This window comes from Sus scrofa, chromosome 15 (genome assembly GCF_000003025.6).
Source record: "Sus scrofa isolate TJ Tabasco breed Duroc chromosome 15, Sscrofa11.1, whole genome shotgun sequence".
Taxonomy (NCBI): Eukaryota; Metazoa; Chordata; class Mammalia; order Artiodactyla; family Suidae; genus Sus; species Sus scrofa.
The window spans coordinates 133,546,131-133,570,455 of NC_010457.5; the positions used below are offsets into that span (position 1 = coordinate 133,546,131).

The window sequence follows — 24,325 nt, forward strand, 5'->3', positions numbered from 1 at the left end:
TGAGCTGTGGTGTAGGTCGCAGACATAGCTCGGATCCCACGTTGCCGTGGCTGTGGTATACGCTGGCAGCTGTAGCTCTGATTCCACCCCTAGCCTGGGAACCTCCATATGCCACAGGTGTGGCCCTAAAAAGACCAAAAAAAAAAAAAAAAAGAATTCCTGTATATACGTCATTCACTTTCCCCAAAGCAACATTTTAGTACCCTAAGTTTCTCATTCCCTCTCTCATTTTATTAGTATTAATTATTGGAGAAGAAGTTGCTGACAACGTCCCATTATTCTTAAATGTTTCAGTGTGTTTCTCCTAAAGGATAAGTATTCTCTCCTACATAAGCACAGTTCAACCATCAAAATCAGGAAATTAACATAGATAAAATGCTATTCTCTTTAAATCCCGTTGAAGTTTTTCCAATTGTCTTAAGAATCCCTTTTATAGCAATATAAGTGCTATTTAAATATTTATATTAAAAATAAATATGTATGTTTTACACACATATGAACATATTATATATATTTGCAAATATATGTAAACAATTTTTTTTTTTATTTATACCTTCCCGTCTGGATCAAAGTTCCAACCAGGATCACATGTTACATGTAATTATCAAATCCCCTCGATGCTCTTTAGAGGCGCAGCTCCTTGGAGTTTCCCATCATGGCTCAGTGGAAACGAATCTGACTAGCATCCATGAGGACCCAGGTTCAATCCCTGGCCTTGCTCAGCGGCTGAAGCATCTGGTGTTGCCATGAGCTGTGGTATAGACCAAGAGGTGGCTCGGATCCCGAGTTGCTGTGGCAGTGGCTGGGGTGTAGGCTGGCTGCTGCAGCTCCGATTTGACCCCTATGCCACGGGTGTGGCCCTAAAAAGACAAAAAAAAAAAAAAATTTAAAACCAGAGGCACAGCTCCTTATCTTTCAGGACCTTGGCCTTTTTAGAGAGAATAGGCCGTAATTCTGTAGACGGTCCCTTGACGCGGGGTTTGCAGGTCCTTCAAGGGGTCCTGGTGCCGAAGTTCGACGGGAGCATCACAGAAGCAGTGCCGTGCCCTCCGTGTTCCTCTCCCAGGAGAGCACGACGTCACTTTGTCCCAGCACTGGCGAAGTCAACTTTGCCACTGGGCAGAGGTGGCGTCTGCTGGTATCCTGTTGCAAAGTTTCTATTTCCCCTTTCGAACGAGTAGGTCTCGGGGGAGACACTCTGAGAGAATCTGGAGAGGCTGCTCCTGCTCAGACTCTCACCCGCTGGTTCCAGCCTCTCTGGCGTCTGTGGCTTCTTGCCCGAGTCGGTTGTTGCTCCGCTCGTTGCCACGCGGGGACCATGTCCATCAGCCCTGGGACAGGTTCTCCTTGGCATTTGACCTTGAAGAAGAGCTTGCCCTTCTCATCTATTTACATCAGGAGAGCCTCGTGAATTCCTCTTTATTCAGTAAATTATAATTATTTCTATTATTCATTCTGATGCTCCAGGGGTGCCAGATGGGCCTTTCCGCTGTCCTGTCAGCTGTCCCCTGACTCCTGTATCCTTTCGACAAATTCTCATCACTTTGGGGAGCATCTCCTTCCTTTCTGGGGAACAGGTGCTCCAGGCTCACCTTATACCCTTCCTGCCCCAGCCCTAGATTCAGCCACCTCTCCAGGGAGCCTGGTTCTTTTTGGTGGAGGCTGGTATTTGGGTGGGCTCATTGCGTCTGGGTGCTGTTGCTTCTGGGTCCTCTGGGAAGACAGAGCTGGGAGATGTGTTTCAACATATACACACTCACACCTGCGACAGTATTTACCTGCCTGTAGTAAAACCCCGAGTTCACACTGAGGCTCCCCCTTGATCTGACCCTGCAGACAGAGCTCCTTCTAGCTTAACTCCTTTCCCTCGTCCTGAGAAGCCCGGCTCCCACTTCTCCATATATCTACCATCGTTTGCTTGTTTCCCTGTGCAGCACAGCCTGTATTCTGCTGGGCCGCCTTCTAAGACCCTGGTCACTTTCCTTCCCCGGCCGCATCCTCTGCCTGCTGACTCCTTCCTGGGCCCCAAAGCCCGGCTGGCCTGGCTACTTCAAAGGACGAGCAGGGAAAGAAAACAAATCCAAAAAAACTAATCTTAAAGAGGGAAAGGGAGTTCCCATCATGGCGCAGTGGTTAACGAATCCGACTAGAAACCATGAGGTTGTGGGTTCGGTCCCTGGCCTCGCTCAGTGGGTTATGGATCCAGCGTTGCCGTGAGCTGTGGTGTGGGTTGCAGATGCGGCTCGGATCCTGTGTTGCTGTGGCTCTGGTGTAGGCCAGCAGATACAGCTCCAATTAGACCCCTGGCCTGGGAATCTCCATATGCCACGGGAGTGGCCCTAGAAAAGGCAAAAAGACAAAAATAAAAGTAAAGAGGGAAGGAAGCGGGGGGAGGAAGAACAGATTGGCTCTTAAGGAGACACGTCCCGGATCTGAGGTTGGCCTTCAGAGTTCTTCCCAAACCCACCTGCCCACCTCGCTTCCCCACCTCATTAAATGGCCTCAGCCAAGCTCCTAAAGCCAGGGATCCAGACCCCATCTCCCCAGTGAGCCCCAAATCCCTACCTGCCCCCATTCCAGGTCCAGCTGCTGTTCCAGGTCTTCTGCTCCAGGTCCAGCTCCACCCTGGCCCCGTCCTGCAGCCCCACCCCAGTTCTAGCACCAGAGCCGAATTTCCAGGGCCCCGAGCTTCCACTTTAAGCGCGCTTAGAACCAAATACAAACTCCAATAGGCCCCAAATCTCCACCGTCTGGTCTCTCTGCCCCTCCCCGCGTCACCCAAGTCGGAGTCTGTGATTCTCAGGAAGAGGTGTGGGGAGAGGAGGAGCTCAGAGACTCAGCACAGACCCGAGGGCAGAAGAAAAGCCAAGGAAAGCATTTCGGGGGCTCGCAGAGGTGGGGGGAGGAGGTGATATTCAGATCCACAGAGGCTGGGCCTGGACAGCCCAACTCCACCTTACTCCTGGCTCTGCTCCATCAGCACAGCTGCCTCTGAGGATGTGTGGGAGCCCCGGGTCTGGGGGACCCCGAGGCCTGGTCTGAATCCAGCTCTGACCCCGGACACCCTTCCAGCCTCATCGGGAAAAGAGAAATAGTAGCGACACCAGGCCCCCTACCCTTCTCTTCCCAGCAGCCAAATGGTACTGTCTCCCTGCTTAAGAGCTTTCTCGTACTTTCTCACCGACTTGAAAGAAATGCTTCGCTGTAGTGGGATAATGAGGAATCCCCACCCCAACTTTGTCACTTTCCCACTGTTTGTAAAGTGTCCACGATGCTTGTGTGTACTTTCTATGTTAAAATGAAGCCTGGCAGAGCCCGAGGAGAGGGCGCTGGGCAGCAGCATCTTCCTGGCCACCCCCCCAACTCTTGCCCGCCTCCCCCCCACCGTGGGGCTTCCTCCTGGGGGCCCCGCCTCCTCTCTCTTCCCCATTTAGAGCCAGCAGACTGCATTGAAGTTAAAATCACCGTCTGGGTAAGTGGGTTACCTGTCCAGTGCGCTGGCCCCCCTGCCCCACTTCCCTTTCTCTGGAGGGCGACCCAAAATCAGAGCCTAAGAGCTGCTTCTAGAAAACAATGCTTCTCAGAGCCCGCAGCCCCCAGCCTCCAACAATCTGCACAGCACCTGTCCTTTGTTTTAAAGACCCTAGCGGCCTGGGACCAGGGGCCGGAAGGGGACGGCCCTCTCTCCTTGAGCTGCACCTTCCCATGTGTATCATACCTGGGTGAGCGCAGGTGCCAAGCCGTGGGGCGAAGGGGCCTCTCCCTGAGGCCCAGCTCAGTCACCTACACCTCTGTTTCCTCCTGCAGCTTTTCAGCCACGAGGTCCAATATATGCCACGTGCATACCTCTCACAACAAGGCTGTGGGACCTCGTTACTCTTGCAGGGGGCTTGGGGGACTAAAGGGGGCTGAGCCAAGCAGGGTCCCTTTCCAGGAAAAACTTACAAGCTTGTGGGAGAAGCAGGCGGGCACAGCTGGGCTCACTGAGGAGCCGTCTGCAGGGACTTCCTGAAGTGATTTTGCTGGAAATGACCTGGAAATTTCCATAGACCTGGAAATGGGAAGCCAGAGAAGAGGCAGGTATTTTTATTTCCTGATCTGAACTAACCACGTTTTTTTTTTTTTTCTGCATCACTTTTGATGGTGAAGGTTAAGTTCATGTCCATCCAGCTGATGCCACAAACCATGAGGGCTGTCTGCCCTTTGCTTGGCACCCTGCTAATTAACGGCGGACTTCCCCTAGGAAACACAGCTCCGTGCAGTCTGCTCTGTGCTCTCGAGGTCTGCTAGAGAGAGGAGGAATTTGTTCCTGGTGGTGGGAGAGTCATCACGGAGCAGAAATCCCATCACTCCCCCATGGGCACCACCCTGGGGGGCACCTGTAACAGTGGGGGCGCCGTCTGCCAGGCACTGGCCAGTCCGGGGCTTCAGGGTTTCGTTCTGTGTTTCAAAATGACTTGATGCATCTTTTCAGGAAGACAGTGGCTGTGGAATGAGGAACAAAGTCTGGCGGCCGTTAAGGATCCAGGGCAGCCCCCTGTCCCCGGAAGTGTGGCCAGTCCCCTTCCTGGCGTGAGGGCTGCCCTTGACACACAGGTCCTGCCTTCTCACCACTCCCCTGGGACTCTTGTCCCCATGGGCCTGATGGGCTGCCGGGCTGTGCCTTCTCTGCCAGCCCAGGGCCGCTCCAAATCCCCTGGTTTCCGGTCGGGTTTGGTGCATGGCAGCACAGCCGGTGAAGGGAGAGTGGGGGACCTCCTGCCCTGCCAGCTGCCCCTCAGCTCCTGCCAGGCCGCGCTCTCTGAGTCCCCTGCTTGGCCCACCCTGGTTGTCGGGCCCGAGGAACTGCTCCCCCACTTTGCTGGCCGTGGAGCGCTGCACCCCCTCTTATTGGTATTGCTTCTTGGTATTGCCATTCATGCAGCATCTGCTTCCGGCCTGGATCTGACTGATACACAGGACAACCTTGCAGGCAGACATTTTACATTTGAAATTGTTGAAAAGGTCCCCCCTTTGGCGGATCAGGTGAAGGTAAAGAGAGGGGGCTCTCCCTTGCGACCTCCCCTCCCCCAGCCATTTCTCCGCATCCCCGGTCCCAGGCCCCCTTAAGGTCCTCTCTGACCATCTCTCCTCCGGCTCCAAACTCACGACTGCCATCCTGACCCCAATACTGCAAGTCCATCCAAGCCTTAACTGCCAATGGCCAGGCCCTGCGACACCATCTGGGGATACGACCCTAAGCAGCCCAGGCCCCTGACTACGGGCTGCTCGGGCAGGCAGATATGGACTTGATCAGAAGCCTGCAGGCCCATGGTCAAGGCACTGTCCATTTGGAAGCCCCAGTTCCCACACTGGGCTTTGGCTTCTTGGATTTGTCAGGTCACACCCAGGTCCAGCCCCTCACTGGCCACACCGCAGTGCACTCTTGGCCACCCTGCCCTCGACAGAGGGCCTTTCTCTCCAAGCCCAGCTTGGGGGTGAAAAAGCTGTGGCTGGGCTGCCCCTTGCTGGGCATCCAGAGCCTCCGACCCACCTGTCCAGACCGCACTCCTCAGTCCCAGGAGTGAGTCTGGCCCAGCTCAGGAGATTCTGTAACCCGGGCTTTTCCCCCTCCCAACCTTTTCCTCCTCCTGCTTCTGTTCTAGAATGTGCTTTGAATCTCAAAGATCTCAAAGGAGTGGCTGTGAAGCCCTTCAAATCCTAGTGCCAGCAGCAAAGACGTACGAGGACACCCCCGCAGGCACCGTTCCCCCAAGGAGACCCTGTATCTGCCCCCGGGGACAGGCTGCTCGCTGCTGACCCACACATGCACAGCAGGTCTTTGCTCTGGTGGCATCTGCTGCCACCAGCCTGTCCCCGTACTGCCCTAGGTACTCCCCTCTTGGGAGCTGAGGCATGTGCAGGAAGGGGACCCCCCAAAAGCAATGCCATCGCTCCACTGTCCCAGAAGATTGAACTCAGCCCTCATTCTCTACCTTCCTTCCTGGGCACCTGGGCCGCCTGGGGGACCAGCAGCCGTGGTTCTGCCAGTCCTGGCTCCCTGGCCTCTGTCTGTGCCCAGCCCAAGCACAAGCAGTGTCCTGGCAGGTCTGTCTCGCCAGCAGTGCTCGGCAGCTGGCCCCGCTCCAGGTCCCCTGCCCACCCACCCCTCCCCCCTCAAATTTTAGAGTGCTGTTCCCCTCACGCTTAGTACCCAGCATTTCATCAGTTCCAAGGTGCTTATTTCTTCATACTAACATCTTTTAAGTCAAATATGCCCACAAACCGAGAAACATGGTTTCTGCTTTCGCTTTCAGCAGTTCGCAAAGTAATAGGTGTCTTAGCATCAGTGCAGCTGAATTTCCACAGCTCACACGTTCTCTCAGACACGTTCCCCAGACATCCTGCCACTGGGAACCCTTTTCTAGACACACACGTGAGTTGTTTCACGTTGACGTTCTTTGATATTTTCACATCCTTTTTCCATACACCTTAATGGCTTGTCACCCATGAGCTGTAAATTCTTTGACAGGATGACACTTGTCATGACGGCATTAACTGAATCAAGTTCATCGACCCCATGTCGTGTCAAAGTATTTTTGTTATTCCGCTCACTTTGGGTTTGGAACCTACTTCAGGTACTTTTTAGAAGGCCTGGTGGCCACGACTCAGATACCTCTGGCTCAGTAATGCTTGAAGGAGATTGTTTACTGTGGGCTTTGGGAAACGTTAGCAAATTTATTGCAAACACTCAAAGCCCCCTTTCGTTAAACTCTCTCAAGTTACTAAATAGCTCAAGCCACACGCTCAAACTCACATGTGCCCTCGTGTAGAAAGTCCTACATGTGTGTACTGCATTGCACACACAAATGCAGGTGGGAGAGAGGTGGAGACACAGGGAGACGGAGGCCAGAGTGGAGCCTGAGTGAAGGTGGGTGACAGAGGTGAAGTCTCGTTGGAGGCAAGCCCATCCTTGCCATGACTTGGGGTTACCACCGGGAACGGGGCTCAGGTCGGAGTGCTGGTCCACTCCCGATGTGTGCGCCTGTCCCAGTCTGGGGCGTCCAGCCGTGTCCGCTCTCCCAACCCCGCTGACCTCCCATATCAATACCAGCCACCGTAGAGCCATAGGAACTCGGACTTGAACCCGGGTGAGTCAAGACGGTCCAGCCACGCTCAGCCCAGACCCCACCCCATTTCCCTGCTCACCTCTCCCATGTGCGATGGGTCCCATTCCCTTCAGCTGGCAGCCCCAAGAGAAGCAGCTGGGCCCCTGACCGCCAACTCCAGAGCTAGCCTCTTCCAAACTCATTTTTAAATTACACAATTGTTGCTGACATCATGGCTGTGACCATAATGGGGGTGAGTCCTGGGCACTGAGTGATAGGACCAGGCTCCTTCAAGGCCCGGGAAGCCCCACAGAGAGTCAGGGAGGCACCTCTTTGGTGCTTGACCCGGCCCCCACCAGCAGCATGACCCTTTGCTCCTATCCAGCTGCCCCAGGCACGCTGCTCTTCTCTGGAGCCCAGCTACCTCATTCTCAGCATCTTCTTGGCTGCACCAAGGACACCCTGCCTCATCCTGTCCACCGAAGTAGCACTGATGAGACCTAAAGCCTCCTGCTTGCCATTCTCCATCCTACTCTGCTGCCTAATAGCCCACTAAAGGGAATCACAGGGGTGGAGCCTTGGTGTGGGCGGGGCCTCGGTGGGTGGGGTCTCGGTGGGGGCGGGGCCTCGGTGGGGGCGGGGCCTCGGTGGGCTGGTCTGGCTGCCCAGGGACCACCTTGAGTTCCTGCTGGATCTACAGAGAGATAAGAAAGAGGGCTGGCCCCAGGGCACTGCAACAGCCCAGGAGAATTACACTCCCACTCCTACGTCAGCAGCAGCAGATACAAATCAGGGAAGATTTTTGTGCTGCCTTGATCATTTTAGGAGTTTTGATAAAAGAAAATTATATCAAATGAAAAAATATAAAAACAAGTCAATTGCTAGAATAGATTTTTCCTGTGTTTAAAATAAATGATCTTGGTAGGGCGGGGGGAGGTATAATTCCCCCCACCAAACACGCGCACTTGCACACGCAAGTCTATATTCTAAACTGTAGAAAATAGGTCTCTTGAGGTTCTAGAACTATAGGTAATTTCTTTTTTTAAATTCCATATTTAACATTTTTCCATAATAAAAAAATGCATGACTTTTATAACAAAAAAATAAAAGTTTAAAAAAAGCTGAAAGAAAAAAAATCTTTAAAACTGTCCTATGTGTGCCTTTTGCAAATAGCTCTCAGGGGCAGCTGGTTACAGGAGGCGAGGGTGTGGGCGTAGTGGGCAGGCCCTGAGTAGGCGCCCGGGGCTTTTTCTGGACTGTGGTCACTCCCTCAGCTCGCTGGTCTCCGCTGCAGGTGGCCTTTGTGGTTGGGTAATGTTCCAGCCAGTTCACTGGGCTTCTGTCTGGGATTTGTCCTCAGGCGTCCGAAGGCGTCCCCATGAGATTCTTCACCAAGCTGGACCAGCTCATCGAGTTTTACAAGAAGGAGAACATGGGCCTGGTGACCCACCTGCAGTACCCTGTGCCGCTGGAAGAGGAGGACGCGTGCGATGAGCCAGAGGAGGAAACAGGTAGGAAGACGGAGGGGAAGGCAGGAGGCCAGCACTGCCTTTGGGACCCCACCACCTAAGTCCCATGGTGACATTCTGGGGTGTTTCTCTCACTTCAGTATCTCACTTCTAGCGCTTATAGTCCGGTTATCAGAGGGTGTGACACGGTGGTTAAAGACAAGTTAGGAACACGGGCTCTGGGGTCAGACCTGGGTCAGACTTCCTGCTCCCTAGCTTCTTAGCTGTGTGACCTTGGGTGAATTACTTAACCTCTCTGAACCACAGACTCCTCTTAAAGCGATACTAAAAATAATATCCACCTTGGAGTTCTCACTGTGGCTCAGCCGTAATGAACCCAGCCACTATCCATGAGGATGCAGGTTCCATCCTGGCCCCACTCTGGGTTAAGGATCTGGCGTTGCCGTGAGCCGTGGTGTAGGTCACAGACGCAGCTCAGATCCTGCATTGCTATGGCTGCGGCGTAGGCCAGCAGTTGCAGCTCTGATTCAACACCTAGCCTGGGAACTTCCGTATGCCATGAGTGCAGCCCTAAAAAAAAAAAAAAAAAAAAAATGAATTAATAATAATAATATCCATCTCTCAGGGTGTCATCACATGAGTTTGTCAACATAGATCCCAGAGCCTAGTACATAGTAAGCACTCAATAAACACAGTTAAAATCGTTGTCAAGGAGTTCCCATTTTGGTTCAGTGGTAATGAACCTGACTAGTATCCATGACGATGTGGGTTCAATCCCTGGCCTCACTCAGTGGGTTAAGGATCCAGTGTTGCTGTGACTGTGGCGTAGGTTGGCAACTGCAGCTCTGATTTGACCCCTAGTCCAGAAACTTCCATATGCCACGAGTGGGGCCCTAAACAAAAAAGAAAAAAAAAAAAGACAAAAAAATTATTGTTGGCGTTCCCATCACGGCTCAGCAGAAAGGAATCTGACTAGCATCCATGAGGACGTGGGTTCAATCCCTGGCCTTGCTCACTGGGTTGAGGATGCAGCATTGCTGTGAGCTTTGGTATAGGTCACAGACATGGCTCGGATCTGGTGTTGCTGTGGCTGTGGTATAGGCTGGCAGCTGTAGCTCTGATTCAACCCCTAGCCTGGGAACCTCCATATGCCGCAGGTGTGGCCCTAAAAAGATATATATATATATCTCATTGTCAAAATAACTAGCTGAATTCTGCTATGAAGAGAATGAGGGAGGAGATCCTGGCACCAAACTGGAAGGCAGGGAAAGATGTTTCATTAAAAGAAAAAAAAACAGTGCAGCCCTTAAAAGGTATGTGAGAGCCAGGGACAGAGCACAGAGCGAGGCACTATGGCCCAGAGCTCATCTCCTTTTCCCCCTCAAAACTCATGTCCTAAAAGACAACCCTCAGGAGTTCCCATCATGGCTTAGTGGTTAATGAATCCGACTAGGAACCATGAGGTTGCGGGTTCGATCCCTGGCCTTGCTCAGTGGGTTAAGGATCTAGCGTTGCTGTGAGCTGTGGTGTAGGTCACAGACGTGGCTTGGATCCTGTGTTACTGTGGCTCGGGCATAGGCCAGCAGCTGCAGCTCTGATTTGATCCCTAGCCTGGGAACCTCCATATGCCACGGGAGGGGCCTCAGAAATGGCAAAAAGACAAAAAAAAGAGAAAGAAAACCCTCAGATGCAACATTGACCCTCTGGACTGCCCAGGGCTCCTCCTAAGTCCCAGGGCCTGGAACCAGCGAGATCCCCCATAGTCTCCACCAAAGGGCAAATTAGACCAGAGATGCGGTGGTCCCTGGCCTGGCTCCACCCATCCCTGGCTGCTGCCCACCGTGGGCTGGGTGGCCTTTCACCTCTGTCCAGGGGCCAGCCTGCCTTCCTCCTGCCTCCCTGGAGAACCACTCTGAGTGAGTGCACAGCTCTCGCTGCCTCGTCCGGGGGTAAACTCTGAAATAGCCAGAGCAAAGTGTCCACGCGTGAGCCCAGGGTCACTCACCAGCACCGAGCATGGGCCGCATGTCCCCCAGCCGTCCCCAGGAGCCCAGGCTCGGCGTCACCACTGAAAAGCCATCCTGCAGAAAGGTCCCCCTCACTTCCCTCTCAGGCCAGCTTTTCTGCCTCTGGGCAAGGCCATCTAGAAAAAGACCCCCAACGCTTTCTGCAAGAGCTGGAAAGGAACCCCCTTTCATGACTGCTGGCCTCCCTTCTCCAAACAGCACCCACTGTCAGCTCGAACCCGAGCAATGTGATGTTTGCCCCCTCCTCCTCCCCTGCTCCCCTCCAAGGGTCCGATTTGGCTCAGGTCTCCTCAGGGTCCTGCCCGTCCCCATGGGGCTCAGGACAAACCCAGAACCATTGAAAGAGCCCAGGCCAGGGGAGGAAGTGAAGGACGTGTCCCTTAAAGAGGACGTCCCTGGGCGGCTCTGTGGCCAGGGCTGTGGGGCAGCCATTCAGTGTGCAAAGAGGCTTCGCATAGGAGGTTGTGGACGCCAGGGGCTCAGGACCCTCTCCCACTTGTGGTACGTGCTGGATGGAAGTTTTCAAGGTGAATGGCCGGAGTCCCATCCCCCAGGCCAAGTGCAAGTCATTTGTTTCCAATCTCAGGTCCCTGGGTGGAGGGAACCCCTGGCTTTCTCATTGTCCCCGGGATCGGAGGGAGACAGAGAGGAAGGAGGGGGGCTGAGAAGAAGGCGCAGAGGGAAGGGGCCCAGGGTGGGAGAGAGAGGAGCCGTGTGTCTGGAGCCTGCCTGCACCTGCCCCGGCGCCACCACCCTGGCCCCTCCATCTGCTGGTCCCCAGCCCCCGCCTCAGCCCCAAGCCGGCTGTCCTGCTAAGCTGCCCGGCCTGCTGGCTCTACCCCTCCAAGGCGAGCAGCCCTGCCCAGAGGCCACGTGACCCCAGCGGGTGCTTGCAGAGGGCCTCAATGGAACAAACTCTGTGCCAAGCCACGGGCCAGAAGCCACCAAGGCCAGGTCCCTGCCCTCCGCAGACCCCTCATCGAGGCCAGGAGTCGCCTGGCAAGGGAGTGGAGACAGGAGGGGACAGTGCGGGCACAGATGGGTCTGTAGCTCGGTCCAGTGGCCTGGCCCTGGTGTTGGGGGGGTGGGATCACAGAGGGCCCCGGGGGTGGCCGCGCAGTCCTCCCCAGAGGCCGTGATCCCGAGGGAGGGGGCGCTGAGCACATCTCTCTTCTCTCGGGTAGAAGGTGTCCTGTCTCCACCCGAGCTGCCACCCAGAAACATCCCCTTATCCGCCTCGCCCTGTGAGACCAAGGAGGCCCCTCTCCCAAGCGAGCATCTTCGAGCCGCCGAGGTCAGCCGGCCGAGCCTCTCGGAGACCTTGTTGCAGCGACTGCAGAGCATGGACACCAGTGGGTGAGTCCACGCCTGGCGGGTCCCCTCTGAGGCCGGCCTCAGGCACCACGACACGCGGCAGCTCACCACGCGCCCTTGCCTGGAGGCACCCCTTCGGCCCCTAGGACGGGCTGCTCTAGAGCCCCCCCGCCTCCCGACAGTGGGTCTGAGGGAGTCAGGCCCACGGGGCAGCGCTGGCTGCCCGGGCACCACTTGGCCCAGCTCGGATGCTCCCTCTCCACCAGACCCCGCCGTGTGGCCGGAGCTGGTTCTGCAAAAACAGGTGCTTCTCTGCTGCAAACGCACAGCCCTGCTCCAGACCTGGCCTGTGCTGTGACCCCTTCGCTGGGGCCTGCCGGGAACTCACATGACATCTTTCCACCACAAATACCTCCCCCTCCGTGCAGTCCATCGACTCAGATGGTCCAAGCGGAGGAGCTGCCAGCCCTGCAGCCGGGACCTGCCACGCAGCCCTTTCCTGCTCTGGGCTCCCTTCAAAGGAGGCCACCTTCCTTGCCACCAGGAAATGGGTCAGAGCAGTAGTTCCCTGTGCGGTGTGGACTGTGGTGAAAGGTGCGAGATGTAGTTCCTTAGTTTCCCTCACCTTGATCCCGGGTCCTCGGGGCTGGTCCCATGTGTGTGGTCCACGTGGATGAGGCCCTGCAGCTTCTTCACCTCTCTTAGCAGGTCTGGCACTGCCCTGGCACTGCTGCGGCTGGATGGTGGGAGGCGAGGCTGGGGCCGGGGGCGGGGGGAATTGCCTGAGAGGGTGTTGCTTATTTTGCACATCAGGGGCCCTGGCTTTAAGACACACCAAGAGGATGGCTTCTACTGGCAGGAAGCTCCATGGAGGAAACTGTCCCCTGTGCCCAGCATGGCATTGGTGCTCCCTAGATATGTGTTGAAAGAATGAATTAGTACACAGACATTCCATGCATTAATCATTTTAAAACATTTTTGTTTCTTCGTAAGAACTCTCCCCTCCTGACCCCAGAATATCCTCAAGGCAGGGTTAATGCAACATCTCCAACTTGAAAGATTAATTTGAGGCAGCCAGGGCTGCTCACCTACCATCTGATTTGGCAAAATACAAAGGAAATGCCTGAGGGGACACACAAGCCACCAGTTGCTAAGATACCTGGTGTCTTCATATTTCCACCTTGACAGTCCTCTAATTCTTCTCCAGCCGCAGGTCAGAGGCTGCGCACTCCCTGAACCTTGTGCTATTTATCCTGAAGCTTAGAGTATGCGGATTCATTATCATGATAATCCCCGTCCAGGTCCATACGTCTCCGTAACAAATGCTTATTAAAATAGTCCCTGCACAGCCCATTGTTCAGTTCCCCTGAGACCTGCTTCTCTCCAGGTTTGGATGCTAAATGCAGGGCACGCCCTGAGGGAGCAGGGAAGGGTGCCCCATGGTGCCATCGCTGCCCCGCTCCTCCTCCGGAGCCTCCACGTGTTCCATTGGCTCCATCTCCTCGTCAGTCCCTCCTCTTAAGGGACAGGTGTTCCCCGGGACTCGGGGCCCAGAGGGGCAGGATGAGGGGTTCAGCCAAGCCTCCAGCAGCCTCCCAAGAGGGTAGGGACAGCCAAGAGCTGGTGAGCACGGAGGCACGCCTTCTCGGGTTTGGTTTCTCAGCTGACACAGGGCAGTAAAACTCACCTGAGACCTCTGCTTGCAGATAGGGGGAGCGGGGGGTGTGAGTGGAGCACAGTGGAGCAACCGTGGTGACAAGGTGCCTGCCCTCAGTCCTCTTCTGGGTCATGACAAACCGAGATTCTGCCTTGTGTCTGAAAGTTAGTCTCCGTTGCTTGGAAAATAGCTTTGTACACAGACAACTGCCTTCAGATTGTTCTTGATTATGAGACAAGCTGCCTGATCTTTTGTGCAAGTTAAATAGATCTAATCAGTTAGGTCATCATTAATGCAGGACAGCTGAGTAAAATCCACCTTCTCTGATAAACAATTGACATCTTTATGTCAGCACTTTTCTTTCCTTCTTTTTTTTTTTTCTTTTTTGTCTTTTTAGGGCCACATCCGCAGCATATGCAAATACCCAAGCAAGGGGTCGAATCAGAGGTATAGCCACTGGCCTACACCACAGCCACAGCAACACAGGATCTGAGCTCCATGTGTGACCTACACCACAGCTCACAGCGACGCTGGATCCTTAACCTACTGAGTGAGACCAGGGATCGAACCCACATCCTCATGCATACTAGTCAGGTTTGTTACCTCTGAGCCGCAACGGGAACACCAACACTTCTATAATAAACCTTTTAACAAATACAGCTTCCTAAAGCAAGTACTGGTAACCTCAAAGTTACAAGCCAGTAGACATTAGAATTGTTAAAATACGAGAGTCCTCTGATGGCCTAGCAGGTTGAGGCTCCTGCGTTCTTACTGCTGTGGCTCTGGTCACTGCTGCGGCTCTGGTCACTGCTGTGTGGTGCAGGTTTGATTCCTGGCCCTGAAATTTCTACATACTGCCTGGGTGGCAGAAAAAGAAAAAAAAAAATCCAAGAGAGAACCTGAAATAAATGTTTCAACTCTCATTAAAAAAAAAAGGGAGTTCCCTTCATGGCGCAGTGGAAACGAATCCGACTAGGAACCATGAGGTTGCAGGTTCGATCCCTGGCCTTGCTCAGTGGGTTAAGGATCCGGCGTTGCCATGAGCTGTGGTGTAGGTCGCAGACGCAGCTCGGATCTGGCATTGCTGTGTGAGGTGTAGGCCGGTGGCTACAGCTCCAATTAGACCCCTAGCCTGGGAACCTCCATATGCCATAGGTGCGGCCCTCAAAAAACAAAAAAATAAAAAGAATTGTTAAAATATATATATATATAAATGCTATAGGGGAGATTTTTGTCCTTTTCAGTAAAACAGACTGAGGCAAAAACTGTATTTTTATATCAAGACTCAGAATATAGCCTAAACTTAAATATTATAACTACTGCTCTGTGAATAGTTGCTGACTTCATAATCCTAATAAGTCAGAATGGCGAATCCACTTCCTTTCCATCTTAAGAGCAACAGCCATCGATTTCTTTCAAAGATTCTACAGGAAAAAACTGTGACCTCTAGTTTCAACTTGATCATATGTCAAGGCTGGAATGAAGCTATTTAAGGCTTGTGATAATTTTTTCACACACATAAATCAATATCCTTGCATCTCTGCTTCCTTGTTTGTAAAATTGAAATAGTACTGGAGTTCCCATCGTGGTGCAGTGGAAACGAATCTGACTAGGAACCATGAGGTTGCGGGTTCGATCCCTGGCCTTGCTCAGTGGGTTAAGGATCCGGCGTTGCCATGAGCTGTGGTGTAGGTCGCAGACATGGCTCAGATCTGGCATTGCTGTGGCTCTGGCGTAGGCCAGCAGCTGCAGCTCCGATTCGACCCCTAGCCTGAGAACCTCCATATGCCGCAGGTGCGGCCCTAAAAGGACAAAAAGACAATAAAAAATAGGAATGCTACTAACATCTGACTCACAACATCCATTTGTGGATTAAAGAGAAAAGGAGCTAAGTGCTAAGCAGAGTGACGGGTATGTTATACTTAGGAAATGCTCACTGTGATTGAGTGATCATTATTAGGGAACAAAACCTCAGCTGTTATCCAGAAAGAAACAGTGCCAGGAGCTAGAACTTCTAGAAGGATGATCAGACCTCGGTGGTGGCCCCGGTGCCAAGAGGCCTGGGCTCTGCTTCTGCTGGGCCATCCTGTGTAAGCACTGGTCCTGCCTGCTGCCTCGGGAGCAGGGGTGGGTGGTGCGAAGGGCAGGCTCTTAAGTTGCCACTACCATCCCCCCACCCCCTTCACTCATCACGGGGACGTCCCCTCAGAGCCCAGGAGGACTTGGTGCCTCCTCAGCCCAGAGCTCCCAGGGGCTTTGGCTGTGAACTTGGAATTGGCCTGTGAGCTGGAACCATTAGCCATCTCTGGACTAGCGCGTCACTGAGCAAGCAGATCCTGCCTTGAGGCGTAGAGGGAGCAGGAAAACAAGTCCTCTGTACATTTTCAAAGCTGTTTTGTCTCCTTTTCAAAAGATAAACATTTCCCATCCCCAGCCAGAATCACTTGCACACACAGGCTTGGGTAGAAGCCTTTATGGTGGGTTAAGAGGCAACCCCTTTTCCTGAGTCCTTGACTCATGTCTGACCTGGTCTGCACCCCTTGAGTAAGACCCAGGTGTGCAAAGGTGCTCCTGGTGGCAGGTGTCTCATCAGGAGACTCTGAGAATGCGGATTTCTTCTTCTTCCTGTCGGTGGCTAAAGGCATAGAATAAGCCTGTCATTGTGTTCTTTTCAGGCTTCCAGAAGAGCACCTGAAAGCCATCCAGGATTATGTAAGCACCCAGCTCACCCTGGACTCTGATTTTGCCAAGTCGGGCTCCTCCAGTCTCCCTCACCTGAAGAAACTGACCGCGCTCCTCTGCAAGGAACTCTATGGGTAACGGCTGCCCCTGGGGGCCGGGGTGGGGGCAGGAGAACCAGCTCCTCAGGGTGACCCCTGCTCTCTGCCTGGCTGTCCCACGCAGGATAATCTTCTGCAGGAGATTTTGTTTTGTTTTCATGATATTTGAACTTGGAGGTGGTGGTTTTGGGTTTTGTTTTTTTTTTTTAAACTAAAGTTAATTTGAGGCCAGTTGCCATGGGAAGGGGTGGGCACTGCCAGCCTTTCCACACTTGCTCAGCATCCAGCACTTAAGGTTTGCGCTGCTACTTGTCCTTTTGCTGCAGCCAGTACATTCAATAAGCACATAAGAGCATCAAGAGGAAATACATTAAAATCAGCCAGTTTTCTGCGTGGGTCGTGATGGCCCAAGACTGGCTGGTTTTTAAAGTGAGCCAGTTTACCAAAACGTCAGTCTTCTGATACTGAAATCATAGACAGACCAATGGGTAAAAATCCCAGTTTCTTTGATGCGTTTTAATGCCATTAGCATTAAAATTAACTTCCAGTGTAATTACACTTTAATTGTTAGAAGTGCAAGATGAAGGCTGATAGGCTAGCTGAAGAATTGGCAAAAGCAAATTTTAAATGCTTGAAGCAATACAAAATATCATTCGAAAGCACCTGAAAGAAACCCCAAGGACCCAAAACAATCCTACTGCAAATGAAAAGTCAACATTGTGGTTGCAAAAATAGCATTTCACGGGGGTGAGTTTTTCTCAGCCTCTGATGTCTTGAGTTTTCTTACATAGACAGCAGTTTCAAAATTCTTTTGCCAGTGTCTCTGGTGCCATATCTATCTTAGCTTAGTTAATATGGGAAAAAGATCTTTCATCATCAGTAATCAAATTGAACTCTCCTTTTAAAGCCTCAGAAAAGTGCAGTCAGTACCTTTGGTAAATTTAACAAATACTTTCTTTGACAAATGGAGCACTCGTCAAATTGGCCAGTCAGGTTTCATATCAGTGAATGGGCTTTCAACTAATGCCGTTTCAGCCAAATGGACTCAGGGTCACCGTTTTTATAGATTTCCAGGGAGAGATATTTTTCCATGTGATGCTGTTGGTATACATTGTTTCTAAAGCATCCTGTGCTGGGAAAACACATACCTGGTACTTTCTTTTTAAGAAACACAATTTCATGATGACTGGTTACAAGCTTTTATTTCTGCTCCAGAGAGGATCCTGTTATTTGAGGCTTCCTTTCTCAGGAGGAAATAGACCTTTCAGTCTCTCCACCTGCCTCCCCCCTCCCACCATTCAGCGTATTTCCCCAACCCTGTATTGCTACCTGGACTTTGCTAGAATCTGGGTCACCTCATTCTTAGGGGTTGACAGCAGCTTCCTCAGGGTGGCTAGTTCTCTAGTTTTCCACACCTTTCTGTACTGAGCAGTTAACTTCCAGTTCGAAGTAGAGATGCTGTGGGGTTCTAATTTCCCCACACCCTGGTTTGTCTTTCCTTCACAGGCAAAGTGATAGGCTTGGAGACTTGTTTAGCCCAGGGGTGGACTTTTAGAAAATCTTAGGAACAAAATTATGTTTCGTATCCCCCTTCCATCCCTGCAGATGCAGATCCATGGAACTGACCATAAACTTGTAGTTTCCAGATGGCTTTGATTGGACGAGGTCTTTGATGCATGCTTTCAGTCATTCACTCACTTAACAAATATGTACGGAGAAACTCCCCAGAGATCTGGGTGCTGGGGTCCAGCAATAAACACAATGCACAAGGTCCCTGCTCTTTTACACCTTGTCAGGCAGCATTCCCTGATGGCCTAGCAGGTTAAAGATCCACTGTTATACTGCAGCGGCTTGGGTCACTGGTATGGCGCAGGTTCGATCCCTGGCCCAGAATTTTCATACGCTGCAGGTGGAGCCAAAACAAAGTAAAATAAACAGACAAGACCCTGTTGGAGCTGACCTCTTAGTGAGGAGTGCAGTTGTCGATTAAGTCTGTAAATAAACAAGATAATCTTAGTAAACATCATGACAAAATAAAATGGGAAAAAGTAATGGAGAGATTTTGGGTGGGGAGGGGCTAATGTCCTTTGGGGTTTGAGGAGGCCTCTCGGAGGAGGTGACAGAGCTGGGACCTCAGTGGCAAGAGGGAGGTCCTGAGATGGGAGTGAGGCCAGCCCTCAAGGAACAGAAAGAACGTCTGTGTGGCTGGAGCATAAATAGTGAAGGAAAGCATTAGGAGTGGAGGGTGGCAAGAGTCAGGTGGAGGTGCCCAGATAAGGATGCCCAGTTCGGTCCGAACTTTAGATAAACAGCAAATACTTTTTAGCACAAGTATATACCACACAATATTGGGATATACTTATGCTAGTGGATTATCCATTGTTAATCTGAAATTCTACTTTAACGGGGTGTCCTGTGTTGTATCGGGCAACGCTAACAGGAGCCACATCAGGTGAGGCCTCCCAAGGCCCTGGAGAAGGTGTCCAGATTGTGCTGTAATCTGAGTTAGGACTCTGGAGATTGGATCCTAGGAGGCAGACCCAAAGCAGGAGACAGTTGGGAAGTGCTGTATTGGTGACATCATGGTGGCGCTTGAGAAGGGAAGAGAGAAGAGGTGGGGGTTTGTGTCTGTTTCGCATCCTGCTGAGTCCTGGGTTTAAACAGGGCCATGGGAACAGGTGATAGATATTAGCGAAATGACCCAAAGCTTGGGAGCACATGGGGCTGAGAGCTGGTGTGACCTGGGGTATGTGGACGGCAGAGCTGGCAGATGGATGTCCAGTTGGTCAGGGGAGATGAATTAAGGGTGACTCTTGGGTTTTCAACATGAGCAGCTGAGCGGTGAGTGATGCCAGTTACTTAGATACAGAAAGTCAAGGAGGAGGGGTGGAGGCGGGGGCATCTTTCTCTGAGCTGCCATTGACTTGAGGTTCTATTACGCATCCTATGCGCTGAGCTACCAACCAAGGAGTCAGTGCAGGAAGTTAGAGCCCAGGAGACCTCTGGTCTAAGGGTACGTATCTGGGCGTCATTCACATGCATCTTGAGGCTGGGAGACAAGTGGAGTAAGGTCATCCCAGTGAGGATGGAGGGGAAGGGGCTCAGGGTAGATGTTTAGAGGTGGGATAGAGGAGGAGGAGCTGGAACAGAGGCTGAGGGCGGCACCGAATGCGGCCAGGTTTGTCCGCCCAGACCACTAGGTCTAACACAAATGCCCAGGGTGGGAATGGGAAGGTCTCAGAGAATTGAGGAGTGAGAAGTGGTGCCAGAGCCTCCTTGGCAAAAATGGCATTGCAGTGTCAGTACCTGCATCTGAAAGAAAGCGCTTCAGCAGCTCAAGGGCTCAAGGAAGATTTGTACCCTTGCGTTAGATCATCTAGACCCAGACAGAGACTTTAACAAAGAAAGAGAAGAAAGAATCAGGGCTTCAGAGTCTGGAAATATTTGATAACCCCTAAAATGGAGAAATGAGAAGAATTGCAAGGAGAATTTTAAAATGTTCGAGTGTGGGAAAGGGTGTTTTATCTATTAAGTGGAAGCAAGGTACGAATTTTAATAAAGAAACAAACCAGCCAAAATAAAACTGCTTCACCATCGTTACAACTGCTTCATTGGAGGCCATGAGATAAACCCATAGTCTTCAAATCAAATGTGAAAAGCAGATCACAAAACAGAGCAGAATGTCAGGGAAGTATACATAGAAAACACAGGAGGACTAAATAAGCATATGCAAAGAAGATGTGATTTAAAAAGTTATAGTCTTTGGAAGAGGGCACATAGATTCAATTTATACCTGGTCGAATGGGCTCTCCAAGAAGCAGGAAAAATAATGCATAATTGATGACTAAATGTATAAAAGAAATAAAAATGTTTCTGGGCTTACAAAGGAGCTAAATCCAGGTATTGAGAAGCCTCGTAAAAATCCAGTTACAGAATGACCAAATAGCCCTGCCTAAACCTCTTCTTATAATCTTCCAAACCACAAGGGAAGATGAATTCAGAAAGTAAATAATTAGGAACAGCACTGTTACTTTAAAAAATTATAACGTTTAAATTTATTCAGACTCCTTGAGGATGTAATAAAAATTCTGAAGCAGTACCTCCGAGGAGAAGATTACTGACCTGGGATTTACTCCCGACCTAGATGTCACTCAAGAGCTTGCAAATTTTTTTTTTAAATCATGAAAAATGTACTAATCATAGGTCTTTACCTCAAGAAGTTTCCAAGAACTCTTCCCCAGAAATTTTAGAGTGCTGGTGAACCTAAAAATAACAACGCAGCAGCTTACTGAGCAGCTGGATATGAATATACCCAAAGCAAAAGTGTTTGTTCTGTACTCCCAGAACACAGCATGATGAAAATAGAAATAAATAATAAAACTAGCCACAACCACTCAACCATCTGGACATTTTTAGATCTTCTCCTAAATCACAGCTGATTTAAATAGGGAAATTGACAAAAAGATACCCTACGTGGGATATGTTTGGGAACCCAGAGTAATCAAACCTCCAGGTTCAAACATCTAGAGTAATCCATTCTAGATGATGCAGCCAAAGCACTCCTTGGAGGAAAAGCCATAGCTTTAAATGACTTCTATTATGGAAAGTGTGTTAGGGGTGGGGGTGGGAGGGCAGGGATGGAATAATGGGTCAAACAAATAAATTTCATCCAGGCTCTCAGTCTCCCGAAGGTATCAAGGGTCATATCCTGATTGCCTTGATATTTCCAGGATCAAGCAAAGTGCTGGAAACATTTGTCTATTTGTTATTCATGAACAAAGATTGAATGTGCGCCAGCTATGAGCCAGCTACTGTTCCAGGGGCCAGAGATACAGCAGTGAACACAACAGGTGTCGTTAAGAAATCTCTGTTAAGAGAATGAACAATGACAACAACTGCAAAGGAAAAGAGTAAGGGGAAAGCAGTTGAAAATAAATTAGAAAAAAAAGTCAATTTAAAAACTTAAAAAAATCTAGAAATGTAGGAGATTTAATAATTTGCAACAAAGGTATATAAATCAGGAGTTTCCGCTGTGGTACAGTGTGTTAAGGATCCGGCATTGCCACAGCTGTGGTGTAGGTCTCAGCTGCAGCTCAGATTTGATCCCTGGCCCGGGAACTTCCATATGCCATGGTTCCATCTGAAAAAGAAAAAAAAAAAGTTTTACAAATCAATAAAGAACACAGGGTACAATTACATGGCTGCAGATCTTCAAATTATAAATAAAACAAATATTTTATATAAAATATGACATTAAAAATTATCATGCATACCCTCCTTTGAATAGTCAAGGAATAGAAACCCTAATTTATAAATTATTGCTCAAAAATTGAATAATTCAATATTCAAGAAAAATACAGTTTAAATCCAAAAACCTAATCAAGATAATAGATAATAACCTGAAATAAACTATATCCAGCTCCATTTATTAGTAAAAATGTACAATATTTCAGTAATAATTCTAGCAAATATAATTAAATATAATATAAATTAATATAAATATAAATTAAATATAAATTAAATATAATTTAGTGATATGAAAAATGTAAGTTTTATCTAAGAAATCACTCTAAAGATGAGTCAAAATAAAGCAAACTCTGTAGGGAGTTCCTTGGTGCCTCGGGGTTAAGGATCCAGCATTGTCACTGCTGCGGCACAGGCTCAGTCTCAGGCCTGGGAACTCTTGTAAGCCATGGGCATGGCCAAGAAAGAGAAGAAAAGAAAACACTAATTTAGCAGTAGATTAGGAGATGAAATAACCATTTGCATAGATGTCCTAATAGACCTGATAATTTTTTTAAGTCACTTCTAATCTTCAAAATTATTTTTTCAAAAGGCATAGAAGGATACGTCCTTAAACAATGCAGTATGTATCAATGTCAAACCAATTACACCCGACAGGGAAACACGAAAATCATCCCATTATGGGAGTTCCCCTGGTGCTTCCGTGGTAATAAACCCGCCCAGTATCCACGAGGATGGGGGTTCGACCCCTTGCCCCACTCAGTGGGTTAAGGCTCTGGTGTTGCTGTGGCTGTGGTGTAGGTCTGCAGCTGCAGTTCTGATTTGACCCCTAGCCTGGGAACTTCTACGTGCTGCAGGTGTGACCCTAAAAAGACATTAAAAAAAAAAATCCTGTTAAACATTTTAGCAAAAGAAAAAGAGAAACCCATTATCACCTGATTATTTAATACTGTATCAGAAATTTTTACTGAAGCAAAGAATCAGAGGGGAAAAAATTAAGAAAACAGCAAAGCATCAGAACGTTCCTTCTGGGATGGGAAATAGTGTGCTGGCTGGAAACTGAATGGGAATCCTGGAGCAGTTAACTGTCACTCTGAGGCCAAGGTGGGGGTAGCTCTCTGTTGTGCTCCCTCCGGCCCTGGGCCCCTGCTGGGCTGTCTCTGCAATCTGACCTCCCTGGCAGCCCTCTCTGTCTTTGCTCCCCATTTTCCCTGGAGCTGGTGACCTGAAGCTGATAGAGGCTTCCCAGGGACCCTGCTGATGGAAACTTCCCCGGACAAGCCCTCTCTGTATGATGAGATCAGTCCTTAAATCTCCCAGCTTAAGTCCCTGTGTGTCATTGGTCATTGTCACCAACACCTCCAGATACATCTGAGAGCCAGATTTCTCAAAATTAAAAGGTTAGAAACACAGAAAATAACAGCATTATTTAAAAAAAAAAAAAAAAAAAAGCCTAAAGGTTCCATTTGTGCATGTGTGCTTATGTTTCTTCTGTTTTTTGTAGGGATTTGGGGAGGGGTTGTTTGGTTTTGTTTTTTTTGTGCTTGCGTTTCTAGGGTAACATTTTGAAAAGGGAGAACTATTGATGTTAAAGCATGTACTGAATTCGTGCTTTAGAATTTTTTTTAAACGCCTGGAAATCCTTTATGAAATGACAATTTAAACAGAATACCCCAATGTGACAGACAGAGCAGCTGTGGCAGAGGTGGCATAGAAACCAACAACCCTGTCAGCCCAGCGCATCCTTCCCTGTCTGCTGGCCAGTTACCTCCCTGGCCCTTGGTCCCCAGAGGAGTCCCAAGGATGTCCAATCAAAGCCAGGAGGCTAAAACACCATCCTTGCAAGGGTGCGATGTGTCAGACCGTGGACATGAGCTCTGGAGTTTTCATGAATGAATGACAGGGAGCCTGGAACACATCCCACCACATTTAAAAAGAACCATGCAGTGAACCAGCCCATAAGAATGGTGGGAAAAGGGCAAATGCAGTTGAATAGCAATATGGAGAAAATTGAATTTATTTCTATCACATTTTTTAAGAATTCCAAGTGAAGTAAGGAATTAAAAATGCATAACAGCAGAAGCTCCCCAACCCCCCATGTAACATAACTTTAAAGAGCGAGTGAGAAACCAATTTTAAAAAAGCAAGTCATTGCTCACCAGTAAATACGGATGATAAATTTCTAAGGTAAGCAAAAATTACCAAGAAAAGGATGAAAAATAGGGCAATTAAACACTATAAAGCACTGGAGTTTGCTGGTGGCTCAGTGGGTTAAGGATCTGGCATTGTCACTGCTGTGGCATGGGTTCGATCCCTGGTCCAGAAACTTTTGCATGCCATGGATGCAGCCCCCCCAAAAAAGATTATAGGGCACTTTATAATGAAATCCAGCCCTAGGATGAAAACAACAAAATGGAAAAAAAAAAAAAACCCACTTACAACACCTAGATTAAATAAAAAGGAGAATAAGAGTTTATACTAATGTATATAAAAATACCAAAAAAAAGGAGTTCCCTGACAGCTCAGCAGGTTAAGAATCTGGCATTGTCACTGCTGTGGTATAGGTTCAGTTCCCTGCCTAGGAACTTCCAGGTGCTGCAGATGTGGCCAAAAAAACCCCAAACCTAACAAAATTCCCACCAAAAAACTGGCAAAGGACATGAACAGTTTATATAAAGAGAAATACGCTAAAAACCAACTCTGTAGAAAAATATTTAAAGACATTAAAGATATGTAAATCAATTCA

At 49.8% G+C, this 24,325-nt stretch overlaps 1 protein-coding gene across 2 annotated transcripts in view; it reads left to right on the plus strand.

The window, feature by feature from the left end:
- Positions 1 to 24,325, plus strand: part of INPP5D (inositol polyphosphate-5-phosphatase D) — a 125,581-nt gene that overhangs the window by 45,064 nt on the left and 56,192 nt on the right. For both annotated transcript variants that reach the window (XM_021075030.1, XM_021075031.1), the window contains exons 3-5: positions 8,449 to 8,599; positions 11,769 to 11,940; positions 16,231 to 16,371. In XM_021075030.1, the coding sequence (XP_020930689.1) occupies positions 8,449 to 8,599; positions 11,769 to 11,940; positions 16,231 to 16,371 (464 nt within the window). The remainder of the gene's footprint in view (positions 1 to 8,448; positions 8,600 to 11,768; positions 11,941 to 16,230; positions 16,372 to 24,325) is intronic.